Below are 23906 nucleotides of genomic sequence, written 5' to 3'. Positions count from 1 at the left end.
CTGAGGTACAACGTCAAACAGAAGAGCAAACCGGATTCACCCTAGTGGGCCCCACCCCCAGAGACATCCAGACACTTTATTAGAATCGTTAACATGGTCACAAGCAGCCTGATTCATCCTTAAGAATGACAACTCGCAGGGCCCTGGCCCACGTGAGGGAGAAACCAGACCTCTGAGAACCCTCCGGGTACTCCGTCCAGCTACTTGCCTGGCAGCGCTGAGTAGAATTCCAACTGTCCCCACACCAGGAATTTTAAAAATTGAACCACCTGTTAGTGTTTTCTTGTGTTTTGTGGGGTGGTTTTTGTTTTTGTTTTTTTATTGATTGTTTTTGTTTGTAAACAGTCTTGCCCAAGTTAAAAAAAACCAATGAAGTGTACATACACAGCCTCCTCCCACCAAGGCTGGGATCTGCTCCCGAGGCCTCCAGCAGAATCCCTAATTCCTGAGCAACCCTACCCCAAGAAGTCACCTCCTTGCCCATGGGTATACATCAGCTTCCGAGGCCGCGAGCCGGTCATTTTGGTCATCCACGCTCCCGCCAACTTTCCCAGGCTATTGCGGAAAAAACATGAAAAAGACTAAGATGCTACTGAGTCTGTGACCCAAGGCTTTCGGCCTACTCTGCTCAGACGCAGGTCCCCAAGGGGTGTGGGACCTATTGTGGTCAGGGTGGTGCTGCATCTAAGCCAAGGGCGTTCAAATCTCCGACTCCCGTCTGTAGGGCCGTTCAAGGGCAGCGCTGCTGGCCTGCAGTCTGTCAAAGTCGTGCTCGGGCTGAGGGCTGCGGCCATCCCGGTCGGTAGCCGCCTCATCCTCCTCATCTCTGCTCAGGAAGGCCAGCTCATTCTCATAGCAGAAAGAGTTGGCGCTGGGCAAGAGGAACTTGTTCTCCACCAGGTCCTTGGCGCTGCAGCGGGGTGTAGACGGCACCTCGTAGGTCTTGTGGAAGTGTGAATAGTCGATCTTGTACTGGTTCTTCTCTTCGAAGAGCACTGGCTCAAAGCGGTGGCCCCACAGGATCTCATTAGCCAGGTAGGAACTGCGAGCCTGTGTGGTCATGGCTGTGGCCTCTACCATGCCCTCTAGGATGACCACAATCTCAAAGTCGTCCGTCTCGAGGTCCTGTCGGCTAATACCAAACAGTGGGCTGGCCTCGTCGATCTCGTGCAAGATGGTGATGGGTGATACCAAGAAGATACGGTCTAGGCCCTTGTCAAAGCCGACATCAATGTCAATCTGGTCCAGTGGGATGTACTCACCCTCCTCTGTGACCCTGGGCTTGATGAGCTGGGCTCGCACATGGGCCTCCACAATGTGACTCTTACGCAGGTTGCCCACGCGCCACATGAGGCACAGCTTGCCGTCACGCAGAGCCACCACGGCATTATGGCTGAAAAGCAGAGTCTGTGCGCGCTTCTTGGGCCGTGCCATCTTGGCCATGATGGCCCCAATCATGAAGGAGTCAATGATGCAGCCCACAATGGACTGTGCCACCACCATGAAGACAGCCACCGGGCACTCTTCAGTCACACAGCGTAGCCCGTAGCCAATGGTGGTCTGTGTCTCGATGGAGAAGAGAAAGGCCGCCATGAAGCCGTGGACCTGCAGCACACAGGGTGTACGGCCACGGCCCTCGGCTGGCTCCAGGTCCCCGTGGGCGACAGCAATGACCCAGAAGATGATGCCAAACAGCAACCAGGAGGCGAGAAAGGCCAGAGAGAAGATGAGCAGCATGTAGCGCCAGCGGATGTCCACACACGTGGTAAACATGTCAGCCAGGTAGCGTTGTGACTTCTCGTCCATGTTGGCGAATTCAATGTTGCACTGACCATTCTTCTTGACAAAGCGGTTGCGGCACCGGCGCCGGGTATGCACCTTGCCATTGCCAAAACCGTTGGCGCCTGACATGGTAACCAGGTGCAGCCCGTCCTCCTCTGATGATACGATGCTGTAGGGGTTGGCCCGACTGGCTGTGGTCATCCCGGGGTCTGGTGGACCCTGGCCTGCCCCCAGGCTGATTCCAGGCGGGGGCACTTCTGCAAAAGAGAGGAGAATCGGTCTGTCTGGGCAGGCATCCAGGGCCGTGACAGTAACTGACAGACACAGCCTCCGTTTAGTCACCACAGATCCCTCGTCTTCCCTCCCACTTGAAGCCTGCTTCTCAATCCACCTTCACAGTTTGGAAAACAGTCTCCCTGGGCTCCCAGAAACTCCAGCCAGAAACCTTGGCTTCCTCTCCGCTCTTCTAGCTCCTATACCAAGGGCCTTGCTTTCACTTTATATTCATATTTCCCTTACCCTCATAGCCCAAACTCTGGTCACCTCCAATCTGGACCCAGGCAGGGGCCGTCTCACCAGCTCACTTTGTCTGCCTTCCTCCCAGCCCCCCACGACGGGCACCAGAAGCCTGAAAGGCACCAAGTTAAAGCCCATCCTTCTTCTACTCACAGTCAGTGATCCCGGGAGCAGCAAGGTCTGTCCAGGCAGGCCCACAGCCAAACACACTTCCCCTCCACTCCACCCACACACACATGCTCTCCCTTCCACACTTCCTCACACTCTCCCCAGCCCACCCCTGCTATCTACACACACACCCCTCACACACCCTTGCCCCCCACACCTGCTACACACACACACACACACACACACACACACACACACACACTCCACCCCGACTCTCTCTCACACACACAGGCTCCCCCTGACACACACACACCCTCCCACAGCCACGCTGCTGGGCATTAGACTCTGCTCTCATGATGTCACCACAGGCCTCCTCATGCCCTAGAAGTAACACACACATGGTCCTGACCCACACACTGCACACTCCAGCACAGATCCTCGAGTGAAAGAGCAATAGCAACTATCATAACAGCTGTGACACTGGCCAGCTCCCTCACATCAAGCCATTTATGTCACCCACTGCCTTATCCCAGGTCTAAGCAGGTCTGCCAGGCTCCAGGCCTCAGGATGTCTGACATTCCCTGCTCATTCTGCTAGTCCTCTAGAAGCCCAAAGCACCCACTAAGTACCCGTAGGCTACACCCATATCATTTCTATCATGGGGTCATATGATATAAAAGGTAGCCCTAGGGTAGACACCCAGATTGAATCTCTTAAGGTTGCACAGGACCATAGCCCCCACACATGTCACTTGCTTCCATGACCACCTTTGACCTCCTACAGGGATTAGCATAACTCCAGGCCAGCCTAGCACACAGTCCTCCCAGAGAAGGCCTGAGGAATGGTACAATGGCCAGAACAAACCCATTTCTCAGGCCCAGGCTTTGCACACTCCCTATTGCTCCACAGTGGCCGGTGCTAAGCTAAACCAGGGATCACAGCATGCCTGGCCCTGTACACTCTAGCCTGTCTCAGCTGAGCTGAGCTGAAAGTGAGTGTCCACTGATGTAGCAGAACACCGATGAGCTGAACATGCTGTATCTTCCCATCACAGGGATGCCGTACACGTCAAGACCCACCCAATGACACGTCAATTTAGAGCCCAGTAAAGCCTCGAAGCCCTCGATCACCTGACGTCACCAGGAAGACAGAGATCCCAGAAGAAGATCCCAGGGTAGCTGGGCACCCGGAGCAGGCCGGATACTATCAAAACTTCCTGCCCTTGGACCCCTGAGGAGCTCTGCCCCATTTTTCAGAGCTCAGAACAGAAAGACACTTGCCCAATGCCTATAAGCAGAGATAGCAATGCTGGAATTCAAGCCCATCCGGACAGCACAATCCCTGGCCACATCTACATCAGAGGTTCAGAGGGACATGGCCTGCAGACTCTGCCACCGACACAGAGGCATGGGTGGAGACCAGTAGATCAGATAGCTCAGGAAGAACTCCCAGGGTCTATGTCATGAGCCATAGTGCTGCTGCCTGGCAGACACAGACACAGCCATACAGCTTGAGTACCACAGAAAGGGTTTGCCAGGCGTGGGGCAGAACACAGCCAAGAGCCTCAAGTCATCCTTTAACGGCCACAGAGGGTTTCTAAAGGGTAAAGTTATTCCCAACCGAGACATACGGGCTCCAACAGGAGAGCCGAGATCCAACCCTCATGTCTAACGCAAGGTATCCTACCACGGAAGCTCAGGCCCTACAGGGCCACCTGTCCTCACGTCCCCCCTACAGCTGTTTCCGTTGACCACCTCACCATGGGCCTGCATAGCTGAGGCTTGGGGCTGTAATGGTGGATGCTGTTTCTGTCTAGGCCAGGAGGCAGAGGATTGGCAGGGCTGGGGAACCCGGGGACCATTCTGGGAAGGCATCTCAGCCCCAGGTTCCTGAGCCTTCCAGGGGAAGGTGGCCAAGGTTGGGGTACTCAGACGCCGGGGGGAAGCTGCCAGATCCTGGGAGCCAGGCTTGTGTGGCCTAGAGGCCTTGAGGGACGTCCAGCGGGTCATGGTGGCTCTGGCTTGAGCTATGAGCAGCCGGTGGCCTGCAGGGAACAGAATCACAAAAATCAAGGACTGGGTAACCCAGTCTAGAACCCTGCACCAGGAAAGCTGCCTTGCTTCTGGCTAACCCGTGGGCTGCAGCCATTCCTAGAACCACCTAGGCACTGTCACAGACCTGAGAACACCCACTTCTGTTGCTATTCCACCCACGCCACAGAGAAAAGCAACTCAAAGTTTACACCCGATCCACACCTTGAGCCAAGAGAATATGCATGAGCAACAGAGGCAGACAGAGCCCTAGGGCGTGGAAGCCCCTCACTTGGGGCGTGATGAAGACAGACCCGAAAGGAAGACCCAGAAGCAGAAATTAGCATCACAGACAGACCGAGTGTCAGAAGGAGACCACCACACAAGAAGGTGCGAAAAGATCTCTAAGAACTCGAGGGCAGAGTCTCAGGGGGCAGGCAGGCTGGCAGGCTGTTGCTCAATGGTCTGTGCAGAGACTTGGGAAGGAAAGGAATGAGGATTTGTTTCATTTGAAGAGGTCTAAGTAAGAAAAGAGTCCAGCACCCCTTTTCATAGGTGGGGAAGCTGAGGCTGAAGGAGAAAGTAATGCTTAAGTCAATAGCAAGAACCATGTTAGCAAGACCCAGGCTGGCCAGTGGGAGCTCTAGGCATTGCCAGAAGGAAACAGGGAACTCAGTGGAGTACAGTACCTGAACTAGACAAGGAGAGTCACAACTGGATGGCACTCTAAACAAATCCAGGCACAGCGGGCATAGACTCTGCAGGAGGAAATGACCTGTCCTGGACCTACAGAAAGATCAGCTTCTTGTCCTGGCATCTGCAGGCACAGCCCCTCAGCATCCAGTAAGCCTGGAGCACTGGCTGGGGCCAGGACTGGAGCTTTGAGCAAAAAGAGCTGCCACCTAACCTAGGGTGGAGCCTGGGAGTCACTGGGAGGTACCTCCGGATGGAGCAGGACATCCCATGCCAGTCTCCAAGACTCTGGGCACCTCAGGTTTCGCTAATATCCGGGAGGAACTGGGACAAGGCTTGGGCCCATATTTCTAAATGTCATCAAGATGCTGACTGCGAAGACGTGGGGCCTAGAGGAAGAACACCAGATGAGCCCTCTCTCTCCCTTAGGCTCCTCCAGAGTGAGGAAAGGATCAAAATCTATCAAGCGCTGCTACCTGACGGTGCCCTCTGAAAGTCTCCCATGCTCATTCATTTAATCCCCGTAATGACCATGATGGTTAAGCCCCTTTTCCAGGGAGGAAACTGAAGCTCAGGGGATTGAGTCACTTGTCAAGGGCCACACAGCGCTAGGGAGTGGAGTTTCTGCTCCAGAGAGCTGAGATGAAAATAACATCAATTACCTCAGGTCCTGAGGGCAGACTTGGTGACACCATATTCCCGTACCAGTTCTCCAGACCCCACAATTCCATCTGGTAATAAAATATTACAGTACAAACTGCTCCCCAAGTGGGCAGACAACAGCAGAATTTTAAGGGATAGGGTATGCCTAATCAAGCTCCCACATCAAAAGACTCCTTGGAGGTCACGTGTACAGGGAAGGCAAACATGGGGTTGGCTGGGGCCTTTTCCTTCCACGGGTGCCTGTGGCCATTTTCGATAATCAACCACCGAGCTTTTGCCCACTGTACCCAGGAGCAGCTAATGTAGTCACTACCTATCTGTCTTAGCCTCCTTCATCACAAGGGAAATGAGAGATCAGGCAGGCAGAAGGCACAATGTTCTCGCTTGTACCAGCTCCTGCTGGAGGTAAACCTGTGGTAGCAGGCAACAGAAAGGGGACACTTACAGAGGTGGCCTGGCCAGAGCTAGGGCCACAAAGACCAGTAAGGAGGTTCATCTGGTTGGTAAGAGCTCAGTATGGGTGTTCAGGTAATGAGAAGCAGTCCAGTCAGCTGACATTTCCTTCTTTAGATCTCAGAAGGTGACTGATTCCCTGGCCCCCTTTTCCAAGCCAGATTTCCTGGTCAAATCTTCAGACAACCTTTGCCCCGATCTCCTGCAAACATTCAAGATCAGCACACACGCTGGACTCCTGCTTCGAGCCTGTGCTAGGCTTGGGGGGGGGGGGATAGCCAAGAGGGTGGGTGGGGTGAGCGAGTACTGCTCTCCCTTCCCCCCAGCCCTTACCGCTCCAGAGTCCTTGCCCTGATTCGAGCAGCCACATCAATGTCTCTTTGCCTAAAATGCTCTCCAGTCATTAGACCACTCTGCCCAGGCACAGGGCAGGCTGGGACCCCAAAACGACTGAGAGTAAGTGGGTAAATGACTCCACTCCCCACTCGGGCATGAGAAGTGCATGTCCCATGTGTCACCTTGGCTGGATCCTCAGCTGGGAATCCCCAGCCAGTTAGTTCCCCAGCTTGTTCTAGCTCCAGTCACCTGCCCGCCCAGAGCAGTAACCCTATCAATAACATACCCTCCCTCACCCCCTCTATCTGTTCCTATCTGCCTCGCCCTCAGTACTCAGTCCCCTCTGGGATTTCCTCAGCTTGACTCCCATGAAGCCTTCTGTGCTGGTAACTTGTCTCTTGCCCTCTCCTCTAGTGTCTCTCTCTTCCGCAAAGCCTCTGTGAGCCCCAATTTCCATCCCCTCCGGGATGCTCACACCAGCAAGAAGGCAGTACAGAAGGTGTGCCTCAGCCTCTCTCCTCTCCCACCCCTTCTATGAAGACCTGGATTCTCTTGTCCCAGTTTCATTAGGGCCAGAAGCTGCCTGTGCATTCCTAGAGTTGCTCTCGACCTAGCGCCGCCTCCAGTCAGCCTCCGAGGCCAGAGAGGCTAGTGTGGGCCCCGACACAGAGGACCTGAGAAACGTTCCTGCTCAAGATGCAAAGGCAAAGGCAAAAGCTCAGACTGGAAGGATGAGGAGGGAGAGAGCCATGAATGAGGAGACAGATATATGCACAAGTGGGTGCCCAAGCAGATGGAGGGATAAACTGGGCTGACAAATGTGTGGGCGTCTGGAGAGGAGTGACCAGATACTGGGTGGTTTGGTGGGTGGCTGGATGGCTGAGCAGATGAATGGATAAAGGAAGTGAGTAATGAATGAAAGGGATGGGCAGCTAACAAATTAGAGAAGATGATGAGATTGATGGGAGTTCTAGTGGTCAGATGAATGGACGGATGGGTGTGTGGGTGTGGTGAGGTGGGGAGGGTCGGCGGGGTGAGGGGTAGAAATCAGGTGAGCGTGGGAGGTGGGGGGTGAGAGAATGCATGTCAGATAGACAGGGTGTCTGGGGCTACTGGATGGATACCAACAGCTGGCTAAGTAGGGAGAAGACGCCATCGAGGAGTGAGAGGAGGCACCATCAAGCATCCCTCCATAGATGGTGAACTATCCAAGTATGCATCAGGATCTTGACCACACCTGGAGCTGTCTCTAGTGACGAGCTGCAGCTGCCATCTTTACGAATAACCAAGCAGCTGCAGCAGCTCGTGCTCTATCCCATCTGGGAGGGATGGGACCTCCAGTTGCTCCTAGACCTGCAGTGAGCTGAACGGAGTTATCGTAGATGCTGCCGCTCTCCTCGGACGGCCCAGAAGTCATAACTCTCACCCCAGATGCCTTCACAGCACGGCAGCTCAAACCAGGACACCAGGACACCACCACTGGACCAGGGCAGGACAAGAAAACCTCCCCTGATGATGAAGAGAGCCACGGTGCACACCAGGCACGGGGTAGGCACCCCACACACATCATCTTGCAGAATCCACATGGTGGGGCACAGAGCTGGAATGGCTACCCTTCCCTTTTCAGAGAAATGTCTCTGAAATATTGGCAAATGTCTCCAGGGTCATGAAGAGGCTTGGGGTACTATGCCTGTGTTCAAGCCACTTCTGCCAGGCTTCCCCAATGCCACCCCCAGGCAGCTATGGAGAGTGTGATGGATGGTATTTCCGTGGTCGGTGTGTAGGCGAGAGAATGGGTGAGTACAGGGGGCGGGGTGGGGTGAGTGGCACAGATGAACAGATAGGAAAGTGAATTGGAGCACAGGAACCATTTCAAAGGGGCAGACAGGAGCTTGCTTGGGTGCACACCCACCCTATAGTGTCCAGAATCCGTTTTCCATCTGTCAAAGGGGCCCCTGCCTGCCAACCTGTCTGCCAAGTGGGCTTGGAGAGAAGATGATGCAAAGGGCTCTGAGAGCCTCTGAGGCCAGGACCTTGAGATGTTGTCACCTTCTCCACCTCCCAGGCAGAGTTCACGGGGGACGCCCAAGTCTGCTTTGTCACACTGGCTTTTCTGGCTGGGATTGAAGAAATGATTGGTGAGTCACCCCCACATTCTAAGCCTCTGGGGCAAGCGGCAATGGTAGTTTTGGAGACGCAGAGTTATATTCTAATCGGGGATCTTCCACTTACAAGCCGTGTGGCCCTGGGGGGGTCACTTCCCCTGTCTATAAGCTTCTCCATCTTCAGGGATGCCTTATGCCCAGTGTCTGCCTCTTGGCCCTTCTAACCTAAGAAACCAAGACTCAGGAGGCTGGAACAAATGTCACACAACTGGGAATGTCCATGGCAGGGACATCCTGCCTGTGAACTGTGAGTGAGTCCAAACTGTGCTTGGATCTATGAGCTCTGCTCATTATAGCCCAGCCTTGAAGGACAGTTCCTCCCTCTGGACATACCAGGAAATTAAGACTATGGGGTTAGGTCATATCCCAGTTACCCACATCAGAACTCTATATGGATGAGATGACTACCACAGGACAACAGAAGCTAAGGGAGGTTCAGGAGAAGTGTCAGGGCTGAGAGCTGTGAATAGTTTGTTCTCCCCACTTCCTGTTGGTCACCTGGCTGGTCCCAGGTTTTCTCAAGCTGACTCCCAACTAAGGCTTGCCCCAGACTCACAATTCCAGTTCTCATGATTGTTCCTCTCTATATAAGGGAACCGAGGCTTGTTACAGAGAAGTGACTTGCCTGAGGTCACCAAACCAAGGGGTGGTGGCCTCAGACTTATGGAAACGTTGTCCAGGGCCCCTACCTGCACCCTACCCAATAAACTGGCCCCTCGGTTCACCAGGAATGTGTCCCCAGGAGCAGTTGCCATCCCAGATTAGAGGGCTGAAAGCACGGAGCAAGGCTCTCTAGATTTGAGGGCTGGGCCCCAAACAGTTGCCAGCCAGTGAGGGCAAGGCTCAGCTGGCCCAGGCCTCTTGTCATGCCAAGCCTGGGAGGCAAGGCTCTGGAGCAGGCAGGTACTTCCTGAGACTCAAGTGACACTGCCAATCTCCCGGCCTAGCAAGGAGCAAACAGGAGCATAATCAGCAAACGGTGATCTGGAGGGGCCCTTCTCTGACTCCACACACCTCAGCAAGTGTCATATGATAAACAGAATCCTAGCTCCCGCTCTTGGCGCACAGTGGCCGCACGGCAAGTAAGGGTCCTCGTCAGTTGAAGAGGGTTGGTTCGGTTGTGACACCTTAGATGTGTCCTCACCTCGACAGCTGAGAACAGAAAGGGGGTCCCAGGTACTTGTCTGGATATCCCTTAGAAGACACCCAGCATCTCCCCAGAGTGGACTCAGCCCCCTTGCTCCCCACTGCCAGGGTATCTGAGCCCCAGAGAGTGCCCCGCAAGCTCTGACTGGCTAAGCCTAGAAATGAGTGGGACACTAACCCCAGAGGCTGGCTGTGCTGGGTGGCCAGGAGGAGTGAACAGTACTCTGTGAGCCTGAGGTTGAAGCCAGGGCTCTGTTGTGGCCCCACCAGGGTAGACAGCGGGCACCAGATGCCAGGGGATGTTTCTAGGATATTTTTATCTTGAGAACATCCTTTGGGGATGGAGAGGGGGAACAGAGTGTCCTTGGCTCCAGGCCCCTGGGAGCATCAAAGGACAGGGGCTTCTGAGTACCCTCTGCCAGGATAGCAACAACTACAAGGCCTCATCCTAGGGTAAGGGACACCTGGCCAGTATTTGGGTTTCGTGGGCCTCTGGGTTCTATTCCAGCTTGCCGTGTGTCCCAAGGAGGCAGGTCTCTGCTCCTGCCGCTGTTCCACCTTTTCTGGGCCTGATCAATGCCAGCTCAGAACTGGTCACTTAAGGAAGACAAGGTGAACCTCAGATTTCATTGGATGGCTTACCAGCAAGGAAGAAGGCCAGGCAGCTAGATTAGAGCCACACCAGAGTCCTGGGAGCCTGGAGGGGTGGGGGTGGAGGTAACCTGAGCTACGGTGGAGAACTCAGAGCATCCCAGATGAATGTCATTAAGCCTGGGAGAAGTGCACGGCACAGGCACAGGGACCATCCAGACTGAGACAGCAAGACAACAGCAAGGGTGGGAGTGCCAGGGATGCTTGTGACCCTCAGAGTCCCCATGATCTGGAAGCAGAATCCAGCTCTGCTGCCCACTCTGGGCCTTGGCAAGCTCTTCCACCTCTGAACTTCCATGAGTCTGCCAGCAAACCCAGGGGCTTTCTGACCCAGCATCGCAGCACACTACAGAACCTGGGGCTGAGAAAGTCTGAAGGAGCACACTGTTGCCATCCTAATGGCAGGGACGGTGAATATGCATGGAGAGTTCCAAAGAAAACGGGCTCTGTTCCAAGGTTACACTAATAGATGAAAGACGGAGGCCAGAGAAGCCTGCATGCCACACTGACAAGCTTGGGCTCCATCCCAAGAGATATGCAGATCTCAAGAGCCACGACAGAACCTGAACGTTTTAACAGTTTCAGCCAAATCGACTGAATGTCTGCCCCTTCCTGTGTAGCCTTGGGCAAGGCACATCACTTCTCTGAACTCCGTTTTCATACCTCCGGAACAAGACTAAGAATAGCACCAGTCTCCTGGGGCTGGGACTGGCTCTCAGTGAGTCAGCCCATGGGGATTGCCTACAGGAAAATCTCCTGCCCAGTCTCTCTGCCCATCACAGTCCAGAAAGCTCACAGGCCCCTGTAGGGCACAGGCCAACCCCACCACAGGAAGGAGGATCAGATGGCCGGATGGGTATGAACCCCAAGCGAGGGGCCCCAGGGACAAAGGCCTGCCAAAGTCTAACTTACTTGGTGTCTCTTTTCAAACTTCAACTAATCTAAGTCTCCAACATTTCCTGAGCACCTAGTGTGGGAACAGAGGAGCAAGGACTTTAGAGAGAGAAGCCCAAAGAATTTGCCAACATAAAAATGTTTATTGGCTGGGCAGCAGTGGCGCATGCCTTTAATCCCAGCCACTGGAGGAACAGCAGAGGAGGGCAGAGGCAGGCAAATATCTGAGTTCAAGGCCAGCCTAGTCTACAGAGTAAGTTCCAGGACAGCCAGGGCTACACAGAGAAACCCTATCTCCAAATGCCCCCCACCACCACCACCCCCAGAAAAATGTTCAACAGAGCTAGAGAAATGGCTCAGCAGTTAACAGGATTTCAAGTTCAATTTCCAGCACCCATGTTGGATGGCTCACATTCTCCAGCTCCAGGGGATTAAGAACATACACACACACACACACACACACACACACACACAAATAATTATAAATAAATCTTCAAAAACTTTTGTGGTGCTGTTTATCAAACCTATCGCACTAAGAAAAAAAAAGCAAATGACAACTCTCCATTAACTGCTGGGTGGATAAGGAAGATGTGTATAAACACAATGGTATAGTATTCAGCTGTAAAGAAAGACGAGGGACTTACAGGAAATTCCACGTGTGGCATTCTCTTCACGAGATGGTGCAGGCCCAGGAAGGGACCAGACCTGACTGAGGATAAGGTCAAAGCTACACAGGGAATTCTGCAGCTCAGTGAAAGCTGCAGACCCAAGCAGGAGGCCTGAGCTAACACAGGACAAGACCTGACCGTCAGAGGGGGACCGGTGACAGAATCTCTGGCCCTAGACACCAGATCTGCAGAGGGAAATGGCGCCTCAACCTTCTGTGACTTTAGCCGTCTCCTGAACATTGCAAATGCCAGCACAGAGAGAAAAAGGGGAGACTTGAATTGATAACAAAATACAGGAGAGAAAAAAAACTCAGCCAACAAACTAACAGATGGGCCAGCCCCGGGACAGAACTCACAGAACGTAAGAAAACAGAGACAAGACACCTCTCTTGGAGATCACTAAGCCTACAGTAAGGACTCGGAATAAGAAAAACCTGGAAGAATTTCCAGTCAAAGAATTTTTAAAAAATAATTATAATTATAATGATAATGCAACAACCCAACGATGGCAGGAGTGTATTCCAGGAGAACAAATGCAAAGAGCTGGATGAAAGAAGAAAGTCAATCCAAGATATAAAAATCGAATTCAATAGAGAGATAGAATCACTGAAGAAAAAAAAAAACCAAACTGAAATTATGTCAGGAATGAAAACTCAATAAGCCAAATTAAAAGCTGAGGAGCGAGCCTCAGCAGCAGAGTGGATCACGGGAAACGGAACACCAAGGCTGAAAGGGAGGAGGAAGGACTGAACTATCCGGAAAGATCCCTGATAAAAAAAGAAAAACACAGACAGAATACGAGAGGCCTCTGGGACACCCTGGGAAGATCAAATCTTCCAGTGACAGGCATAGGGGAAGACGTCAGCATTAAAGGCATAGAAAATATTGTCAATAAAGCCAAAGAAGAAAATTTCTCAAGTAGAGGTGCCAGCCAGGTTTCAAGAAGCCTTCTGGACGACAAAGGGCTGGGATGGGAAAAGAAACTCCCCCACACCATATTATGACTAACACGAAAGATGAAGACACGTGGAAGGTATTGAAAGCTGCATGAGAGACGGGTCACACACGAAGGCACATCCATTGGGATAATACCTGATTATTTTGGAAATGGTAAGACCAGAGGAGCCTTAAAGGGTGTACTGGTTGTTTTGAAAGACCACAACTGTCGATCTATACTATAAATTATAACCAGAACATATACCTGTAAAAATTAAGAAGTTAAAACATTCCATAATAAAGCCAGATTTAAGGAATTTATTCTCTCTAAGTCAGTACCGCAGAGGCCACTGGAAGGAAAACTTGAGTCTGAAAAGAAGGATAAACAGGTCCAAGAGGCTACGGAGAATAAACAGAGCTAGGACATGTGATCAAAGATCTAAGAGAACAGCACAAAAGGACAGGAATTACTCCTTTCCATAATAACTCTCAGTAGTAATGGACTCAATTCCCCGATAAAAAGACACAGGCAGTGGTGGAGGGCGCCTTTAATCCCATCACTCAGGAGGCAAAGGCCAGGAGATCTCTGAGTTTGAGGCCAATCTGATCCGCAGAGTGAGTTCCAGGACAGCCAAGGCTGTGCACAGAGAAACCCTGTCTCAAAACACCGTCCCTTGGAGCTGGAAAGGTGGCTCAGCACTGACTGTTCTTCCAGAGGTCCTGTTCAATTCCCAGCAACCACATGGTGACTCACAACCATCTGTAATGGGGTCCAATGTCCTCTTCTGCTGTGTCCCAAGACAGTGACAGTGTACTCATATACATAAAATAAATGAAATCTTAAATAAAAAGACACCCTCCCTCCCCGGAAAAGACACAGACTAGCAGATTGAATTAGAAAATGCGACCCATCTCTTTTCATACCTCACCACCAAAGATAGAGCCTCAGGGTAAAGGGGTGGGAAAAAGGAATCCCAGAGATGGAGAGATGGCTCAGCGGTCTTCCGGATGACTGCTCTTCCGAAGGTCCTGAGTTCAAATCCCAGCAACCACATGGTGGCTCACAACCATCTCTAATGAGATCTGATGCCCTCTTCTGGTGTCTGAAGATTGCAACAGTGTACTCGCATATAATAAATAAATCTTTTAAAAAAAAAGAGAGAGAGAGAGAGAGAGAGAAAAGAAAAAGGAATTCCAAACAAATGGAATTGGAAACAATAAAGTGTGACCATCCTATTATCTGACAGAGATTTCAAACCAACACAGTCAGAGGAGATAGAGAGGAACATGTCACACTCACCGGGGAACTACCCATCAAGAAGACATTTCAGTTACACACACACACTCTCACACACACACACACACACACTCACACACACTCACACACACACACACCCCCCAAATACAGGTGCACCCAGTTTCATAAAACAAACATAAAGCCATAAACTAGCCCCAACACTGTGGCTGTGGGTGACTTTAATACCCCACTGTCATCAGCTGGCAGGTCATCCAGACAAAAACTAAGCAGAGAAACGCTGACACTCAATGACACCACAAACGGAGATACGGATGTAACCATTCCACCCAAGCAATTAAAAGTATCCATTCTTCTCAATAGCCCATGGGTCTTCTCTAAAACTGACCACAAATCAGAACACAAAACGAGTCCCCAGTCCACAAAGACTGAAATGACATCTGTATCCTAAACCTGACCGCAATGGGTTAAAGCTAGGTATCGCCAGCAATGGTAACCCCAGAAAACACATGAACTTGTGGAAGCTGAATATCACACCAGTGAATGATGGACAGGTCACTGCAGAAATGGAGAAGAAAATGATAGATTCCTAGAATAGAATGAAAATGAAAACACAGAGTATCAGAATCTCCAGGACGTTCTTAGGAAGTCAGTCTTTGGAGGAGGGTTTTTAGTTAGCGATGTATGCCTACATCAAAAATTGGAGAGATCTCAAATACATTAATGTGCCATCTTAAGGCCTTGGAAATGCAAGAGCAAACCAAACCCCGAACACTAGATGAGAAGAAATTAACAAAGTCAGAACAGAAATTCAAAAATTAGAAACAAAAACAATACAAAGAATTAGCAAATCGAAGACTAAAGAAGCAGCTTGTGATTTAGGACCTTCAGAAGACGCAGTACAAATCCCAGCTCCCACATGGGACAGTTGACTTCATGTACCTCCACCTCAAGAGGATCTGAGCCCCTTTATTGTCCTCCAGGGGTACCCATCCAGATGTACACAGACATACACACAGACTTATAAATAAATAATAAGGATACATTTCTTAAAAGAGTTGATGAAACAGCAGCTGGTTCTTTGAGAAAATAAACAAATTGACACATCCTTAGCCAAATTAACCAAGAGGAGTAAAAAAATATCCAAATTAATAACATAAAAGATTACAATAAACATCGTTGAAATTAAGAGACTCATGAAGATGTACCTAAAAATGTATATTCTGCCGAATTGGAAAACTTTTAGAAATGGATTCGTTTCTAGATGCATCTGACATACCAAAATTAAACCAAGATGAAGTAAATAATCTAAATGGATCTATAACCAGCAATGTGATTAAGGCAGAATAAAAAGTCTTCCAACTAAAAGAAGCCCAGAGACAGATGGAGTCACTGCAAAACCCTACCAGGACTCCAAATAAGACCTAATAGCAATACTGCTCAAATGATTTCATAAAATAGAAAAGGAAAGAAAGCTTCCAAACCCTTTTTATGAAGCCAGTATTACTCTGATGCCAAAACCAGATAAAGACAAAATGAAAATTACAGAGAACTCTCCCTGGTGAACATAGATGCAAAAATCCCAAATACAATACTCATAAACCAAATTCAAAATCACATTAAAAAAAATCATTCATGGGGCTGCAGAGATGGCTCTCCAGCTAAGAACACTGGCTGCTTTTCCAGAGGACTGGGGTTTAATTCCCAGTATGTATATGGAGATCCCATGGGATCTACCCACGGGAATACCCACAGGAGACCCAGTGCCCTCTTTAGGACTCTATGAGCACTGGGCACAAGTTTGGTGCACAAATACACATCCAGGTAAAACAACCATATACATAAAATAATTGTTTTTAATCTTTAAAACAGTACCGTGGCCTTTTTGGATTTATCCCAGGAATGCAGGAATAGTTCAACATACTAAAAAAATCAATAAATGTGATTCGTCACATAAATGGATCAAATAACAGAAATCACAGGATCATCTCAATGGACATTAAAAAAAAAAAAACAAAAGAACTTTGGCAAAATCCAACATCCCTTCATGATAAAAGCCACGGAGAGGCTGGAGGTAGAAGCATCACACCTTAATATAATGAAGGACACATGATAAACATACGCCAATGTCACACTAAACGGAGAAAAATGTGAAGCGTCCTGACTAAGATCAGGAGCAAGACAAGATGGCCACTGTTGTTCAGTGTAGTGCTTGAAATCTCAGCTAGAGCAACAAGAGAAGGATGTAAAAGATATAAACAGAAAAGAAGTGTAAGAATCCCCATTCACAGATGTATTTTATACACAAGAGACCCTATAGGGTCCATGAAAAAAACCTCTGAGCACTAATAAATATGTTCAGAAAAAGAGCAGGGTACAAAATCAGCACAAAAAGATCCTGCATGCCAGTGGACAGGAAAGAGCTCTACAATGAAAATAAATAAAATAAGGAATAAATTCAGAAAGACACGAGAAGAGAGACCTTCCATGCTTGTGGGTTGAAAGAAATACTGTGAAAATGACCACCCCACCAAAAGCAACCTACAGATTCAGTGTGATCCAAATAGAAATTTCCACACCATTCTTCACAGACATTAAAAAACAAACAAACAAACAAAAAAAACATGATTCGGAAGTTTGCACAGCAGCACGAAAACCCCAGGATGATCAAAGCAAAGCAAAGATGACCATGGGAGGTGTCACAGTATCTGATCAAATTACACTACAGAGCCATAGTAATAGAAACGTCGGAGTACTGGCACAGAAACACAGAGACCAGCGCATTAGAATTAAGGACCCAGATGTAAGTGCACATGACTACAGCCACCTTGTTTTTGACAAAGATACAAAAAAAAAAAAAAAGCACATTGGAGAAAAGACATCATCAACAAACTGTGCTGGAACAGCTGGATTTCAACTCATAAAACCTGAGCTTGAGCCTCATCTTCCACGCTGAACAAAACTCAACTTCAAATGGATCAATGCCCTCAAGGTAAGGCCTGATAGCATGAAACTGCCAGAGGGGACGTCATGCTCTTTACTTACAGGTGAGGACTTCCTGCACAGACATTGAGATCAGCAATCAGCAAACTGGATCTCTTGAAGCTAAAAAGCTTCTGTAGCAAGAAAGAAACTGTCAGCCAAGCAGAGAGGCAAGCCACAGGATGGAAGAAAAATGTTGTCCAGCTGTACATTTGATTTTGTTTTGGTTTTGGGACAGGGTCTCTCTAGGCATCCCTGGTTAACCTAGAACTCCCGATGTAGCACAGGCTGGCCTCAAACTCATAGAGACTTGCCTGCCTCTCTAGATGCAGGGGAGTTGTGTCTAGAGTAGACAACTCAAAACAAAAACAAAAACAAAAACAAACTATTAAGAAAAGAAACAACACAATGAGAAAAATAGGCTAGCCAGATGTGGTGATCTGTTTTTTTAAATCCCAGCACTGGGAGGCAGAGAAAGGAGGGTCTCTGTGAATCTGAGGTCAGTCTGGTCTAGTAGTCGATCCAGGACAGCCAGGACTGCACAGAGAGACTCTTTCTTAAAACAACAACCCACCTCCACCCCAAAAGGGCCAATGAACTGAACAAAATATTTTTTCAAAAGAATAAGAAGTGCGCTCAACTTAGCTAGCCAGCAGGGGTGAGGGGGGAAATGCAAATTAAAAGCACTTTAAGATTCCATCTCACATCAGCCAGAACGGCCATCATCCGGGAATATAAATGACAACAACCCTGTCATGGACGTGGTGAAGGGAGAACCTTTTCCTGCCGGTTTTCACAACCTGACTGGAGGAAGCTAGTGAAAACACTTAGGGAATCTTTCTGGAGGGATCTCAGAAAACAGGAAATAAAACTGCCCTATGACCCAGCTCTGCCTTCCTAGGCACACACCCAAAGGCCTCTCTATCCTACCACAGAGATGCTTGCACGACCAATGCTGCTTTGTTCACAACAGCCAGGAAACAGAATCCTGTCCATTGACAGGTAGGTGAATAAGAAAACCATGTTATGTGTACACAATGGAATATTGCTTAGTTGTCAAGAAAGATGAAACCATGATATTTTCAGGTAAGTGGATGAAACTGAGAAATTATACTGGATGAGGTAACTTCTCTCCTATGCAGAGCTTAAATCTCTCTGCACTGTGTTTAACGTGAAGCATGAGTGGAATCTTGGAACTGTGAAGGAGCCCTTGGGGGGAGCACATTAAGGGAGGGGGCAGGAGATTATAGGAGAAGGAAAGTGAAAAGGCGGAGGCTAGAGACTGCAAGGCTTAAGGGAGAGGGGCATAGGAGGATGGAGGAAACCAGGGGTGGAGAGGAAGATGCATGAACAACCACACGGAAACCTACCGTCTCACACCCCGACTGAAAATCAATGTAATCAGAGAGGCGGTAATACACACGCAAAATGAAAGAGGGTATTGCTGGGGATTGAAGGGTTAAGTCAGGATAGGGGTGGAAGACAGAGGAGAGGGAGGGTTAACCCTAAGGATTTGTGAAATAGCCTCATGAAAACCTACTAGTTAGTAAGCCAACTTCAAAACAACTTAAAAAAAAAAAATTCAAATGGAATTACCCTGCATGGGTGGAAATGTGCAAGCCACAGGATACCTCCCTAGGAGTTATTGGTCAGGAAGGCCCCATGGGTCTTCAAAACAACACAGGCTAGCTGGAGACCATGGTCCACACCTTTAATTTCAGCAAAGGCAGGCAGATCTCTGTGACTTTGAGGCCAGCCCGGTCTACACAGTGAGTTCCAGGCTAGCCATGGGCTACATAGTGCGATCCTATCTCAAAACAAACAAACCCACATGCTATCACAATGGCTCTTGGTTACCTCCATAACTACCCTGTAAGACCCTGTTGCTGAAGAAACCACACCCTTCGGCTGTAGGACATAAAGAAACCTATAGTGAGAGGGTCGGTTTCTTTAAAAACCCAGTTGTGTTATGGGAATGCGTTTTTGTTTTAGTCCCAGGTGTGGAATATGAAGCTGCTTCAGGTTGTCCACAGCCACCAACTGTGATTGTCTCATGCTCTAGGAGGGGCATGAGTTTTGCCAGCTGCAGATAGTTTATCTTTGAAATTCTGGGGACCCTTGAGACGGTATAAATGTAGGAACCCCAAGAGGGCCTGTGCCAGCTCCTGCTGCTGCCCCTGCTGCTGCCCCTGCTGCGGCCCCTGCTGCGGCTCCTGCTGCTGCCCCTGCTGCGGCCCCTGCTGCTGCCCCTGCTGCTGCTGGTCCCTGAGCTACTTTTGCTATGGCTGGTTTGTTGTTCTGTGGTAGTGTTGGTTGGGGATATCGTGATGACAGAGACTGGACTTGCCCCCGTGTAACCCAATGCCCCAAAATCAGCAGGAAGTAGTTTAAAGATGTCTACGCCTCCCTTTCCTCTCTAACCTTCTTTCTCTCCTACCTAGTGTTGGGGGCGGGTTGGAAGGGTGGTAGATAATAGAACCCAATAAGATAGCCCCAAAAAGGACACCAACAGAAACCAATTTTAAACTGACCAGGAAAGTTCCTCCCGACTGGCCAGCTTTCGTGGGGCTATAAGGTGTTGTGCAGGTATGGGAGGGGAAAAGCTATCAATGGTCTGACCCAGCACTGGACCCTATTTGAGGCAATACCAACCTTCCCAGCAAGGTGTGCCTACAGGTGCGTGGATGGCACCACTGTCCGTGGAGTAACTAACGGCTTTCTGATGGGATTTGTGGCTTGCTCCACAGGAGGGGACTTCATGCCTGGAACTGAAACCTTGATCAAAAGACCATAGCTCAGGACGTCACAGACCCCAGGGGAGAGCCTGAGAGTGTTATTCTGCTAAATGGCCATGCTGTCAAATTTCTATTTATGGTTCTACCCCCAGACCAGGGCTGCTCTCAGTCATGGTCAGACATGCTTCCTTATGCAGTGAGCAACGGTCACTGCAGAGATGAGTGGCTGGTCACGGTAGCAAGAATAAAAGACAGAGTGTTCAGCCCTAAGCAGGGCACCTATATCATCCCCATACAGCAGCTTCAGGGGACATGCCATGCGAATTCACAGAGACTGTGGTCACCCACATACAATCAAGCCAAAACTCTGGCACCGATGGAGGAAATGACCTCCAGGCCCCACCCTAGACTGAGGGGCTATTGACAGTGGAGAACCCCTGAAGGAGAGAGAACCACTCCTTTCTGAGGATGTGGCTACTGGCTGGCCTCCCAAACGCCCTACACCCATGCACATAGGAGCAGCACAAAACGGACTTCTTAAATTATATATTAAAGAAAGACCTGAAGTTGAGAGAGGGAGTTGCTGAGAGAGAGGACGTTGGAGAGGATAGAGGTGCATATGATCATGTCCCATTGTATACATGTATGAAATTCTCAGGAATAAAGGGGAATAATGAAATAATGATAGAGAAATGAATGGTACTTGAAAATGTATACTAGTGAGTTCATCAGGCCCAGAGAGATAAACACCACATGTTCTCTCTCGCATGTTGGCCCTGGTTTCACATCGATTTGTTCTATATGTTCCACTTAATGTTAATGTGAAGGTAAACAAAAAAGGACTCCATCAGACTTTTCACTGTCTTGAGACTGTGAAAGACTATGGGGACTTTTGAAGTTGGACTAAATGCATGTTGCATTATGATATAGTCAAAAGCCTATGGAGGCCAAGGAGGAGAATGTTCTGGTTTGAATTAGAATGGCTTTTATAGGCTTATGTTTGAATACTTGGTCTCAGTTTTTAGAACTCTTTGGGAAGGATTAGGAGGTGTGGCCTTGCTGGAAGAGGTGTCTCACTGGGTACAGGCTTTGAGGTTTCAAGTGATTCTTGCTGGCTGACTTTCCTCTCCCTCTTCCCTCCCCCTTCCCCCCTCCCCTCCCTCTCCCCACCCCTCCTCCACTCTCTCTCTCTCTCTCTCTCTCTCTCTTTCTGCCTCCTCGTTTTATCTCAAGATATAAGCACTCATCTACTGCTCCAGTGTCATGCCTGCCTGTCTGCTGCCACACTCCCTGCCTTGATGGTTATAGATTCACCCTCTGAAATTGTAAGCCAAATAAAGTCTTTCTTTTCTAATTTGCCTCGGTCATAGTATCTCTTCCCAGCAACAGAAAAGTACCTAAGACGGTAAGAGCCGTGAGCGCTCAGTACAGATGGGATTCTGTATGAACTTCCCCATCCAAGGTCAGGAAACCTTGTCCCAGAGGAGGCAGACAACATGTAAGAGCCAAAGGATGGAGGGGAGAGCCGTAAAATGTCTTTGAGACACAGCCTGACTGTCTCATACAGCTGCTGAGGGAGGGAGCGTCCTTTTTGAAGATATGTGTGCTAGTAGGTTGTCTATTTCCAGTGTGCATATAAGCAGCACTAACTGGACTGGGGGTGATTAATAATAATAATAATAATAATAATAAACAATTAGAAGACAAGAACTTGAGAGGGAGGTAGTGGTTAATAAAAGTGGTTAATAAAATCAAGATATATCATAAATATGTACAAATTTTTACAAACCAAATGCTAAATATTCTTTGTAAAGAAAGGGTTCATGTGTTCAATAAAGTGCACAGAATTAGGGCCCAGATACCAAGTGAGGCTCACAGGACTTGCAGTGTCTCACGAGTCACATGACACAGTCTCCAAGAGGCTCTCCCAATGCAATGCCCTTCTCTGCTGGTCAGAGCCCAGTGAATCCTTCAAGCTCAGAGATGCCTCCTCCCTTCAGTCCTCCAAGGTTTCCATTCCAAAGCACCTTGCACATCTCTCAGGCCTTGTACCCTGGGTTTTGCTTCTGCTCGGTACACCAGAAAGTTCCTGGTGGGTAGCCAAGCAGCATTGACAGAAAAAAAAAAAACAAAAAAAACAAAAAACGAGACACAGAGACACCCAGAACTGGACGTGCCAGCAGAGGCCCCGAGGCTGGGCAGTGATGTGGTGTGTTCTGGGAAATCTGAAGGGTAGTATGCTAAAGCTGAACATGCTGGAGAGATGGCAGAGAAGGCGAGATCACAAAGGCTGACAGGATGACAGGCAGTGGCTCCGGGAGGGGCTGTCTTGCTCAGTGACACAGCTTGCTGGCTTCCCCTTCTCCACGTACCAAAGCAGTTAACCCTCGGCTTGAGTGACTCTTGGAACAGCTGCTAAGTTCCCTGCCTTCTCTACTCTCTCTCTAATGCCTACAGGTCCTTCCGTACCCACCTTCATCCCCCATCTCCTGGACTCCCCTCTGTCACTAGAACCAGGCCAGCCTAGCTTTCCAAGGCTACCCTGCCAGGCCAAGACCTCCGCTGAGGATGGGACCTGAGCCTAACTCTCCTGAGGAACTCCAGCATAAGGCCTGTTGGGAAGATCGGTTCTGTCCTGTGGCAATAACACCCTTGGATGTTGCATTTAAGAGAGCAGCAGGATTCTTTCCATGACCTCTGTCCAGTCTTGGAGAACCTGTCTGGCCGTCCACCTGGCTGGCTGTCTACCTGTCTGTCTGGCTGTCCACCTGTCTGGCTGTCCATTTTCACAGGTATTCTCATCTTCAGCTCTCCAATCGAATACCTTTCAGGCACATCTGCCTAGTCCCTAGAACACCCTCACCCGTGTCTAGAGTTGCTAGGACTCTTCTTCCATACCGCTAGCTGGCCTTCCAAGAAGCCAAGAGAAACGAGAACTTTCGATTTAAGCATGCCTGCCAACACCAAAGTTTCCCCCCACTTTAATCCTTCCACACACACAAAAAAGGCGACCTGGTGTGGTGGTTAATCTTGTCAGCGTTGCTGGTTTTAGAATCACCATGGAAACACACCTCTGGGTGTGTCTATGAGGATGTTTCTAGAAACATTTAACTGAAGAGGGAAGACCTGTGCTGAACACAGGCAGCGCCAGCCAACCCGACTGGAGCCCGGTTAGGTAAAAGGGGAAAGAGATGAGGCCCTGCATCCTCTCTGTAATTCCTGACTGAAGACCCCATGTGCCCACTTGTCTCACCCTGCCACAGTCTCCACCGTGATGTAGGTTTTCCAAATGTGAGCCAGAATGAGCCCTTCCCCCTTGAAGTCACCTTTGATGGGCATTTGTCATAGCATCAAGAAAAGTAACGAATTCACCTAACCACTTCCTGTCAGGATCTATCTCGACTGCTCTGCTTCCAAGCCCTGGGTCCAAAGGACAGTAAAGTGTGTGGCTCTGGCTGTGGGGGACTGAGTAGCCCTTCCCAGAGCTCCTCCCCTGAGGAGGCAGTACCAGGCGGCGGCAGCAGGATCCTAGCCACACCAGCCGATACCATCTCAGTAAGGAGCTCAGAGCTCCCAGTGGCCTTTGTAACAAAAGCATTCTGCTGAATAAGTGGACAGCAAATGCGCCCAGCCTGCGCACAGTTCAGTACACTGCTAAAGGCAAGGGTAGGGACCAAAGCCCATCCGTGAGCCCACAGGACAGCCTAGGACCCACTTCCGTCCCCTGTTGGCTCATCCCTTCTCCTGTTGACTGTGAAAACAAGCATTGGACCTACACGAAGCGTATCCTGAATAGTGAAAGACTCTGTCCTCTTGATGCTTCTGAGAGAGAGGGAGGGACAGGGAGAAAAAGAGAGAGAGAGAGAGAGAGAGAGAGAGAGAGAGAGAGAGAG

The 23906-nt window shown here is 49.5% G+C and overlaps 1 protein-coding gene across 1 annotated transcript in view; it reads right to left on the bottom strand.

Moving 5' to 3' along the window:
* Positions 1-310: 310 nt before the first annotated feature.
* Positions 311-23906, bottom strand: part of Kcnj12 (potassium voltage-gated channel subfamily J member 12) — a 45243-nt gene continuing 21647 nt past the window's right edge. The window contains exon 2 of the mRNA XM_021213130.1: positions 311-2039. Coding sequence (XP_021068789.1) covers positions 700-1983 — 1284 coding nt within the window. The 5' untranslated portion in view covers positions 1984-2039 and the 3' untranslated portion in view covers positions 311-699. The remainder of the gene's footprint in view (positions 2040-23906) is intronic.

This window comes from Mus pahari, chromosome 14 (genome assembly GCF_900095145.1).
Source record: "Mus pahari chromosome 14, PAHARI_EIJ_v1.1, whole genome shotgun sequence".
NCBI classification, from domain to species: Eukaryota; Metazoa; Chordata; class Mammalia; order Rodentia; family Muridae; genus Mus; species Mus pahari.
Note: the sequence above shows the minus strand (reverse complement) of the source record. Positions and strands in the feature narration are given on the sequence as shown.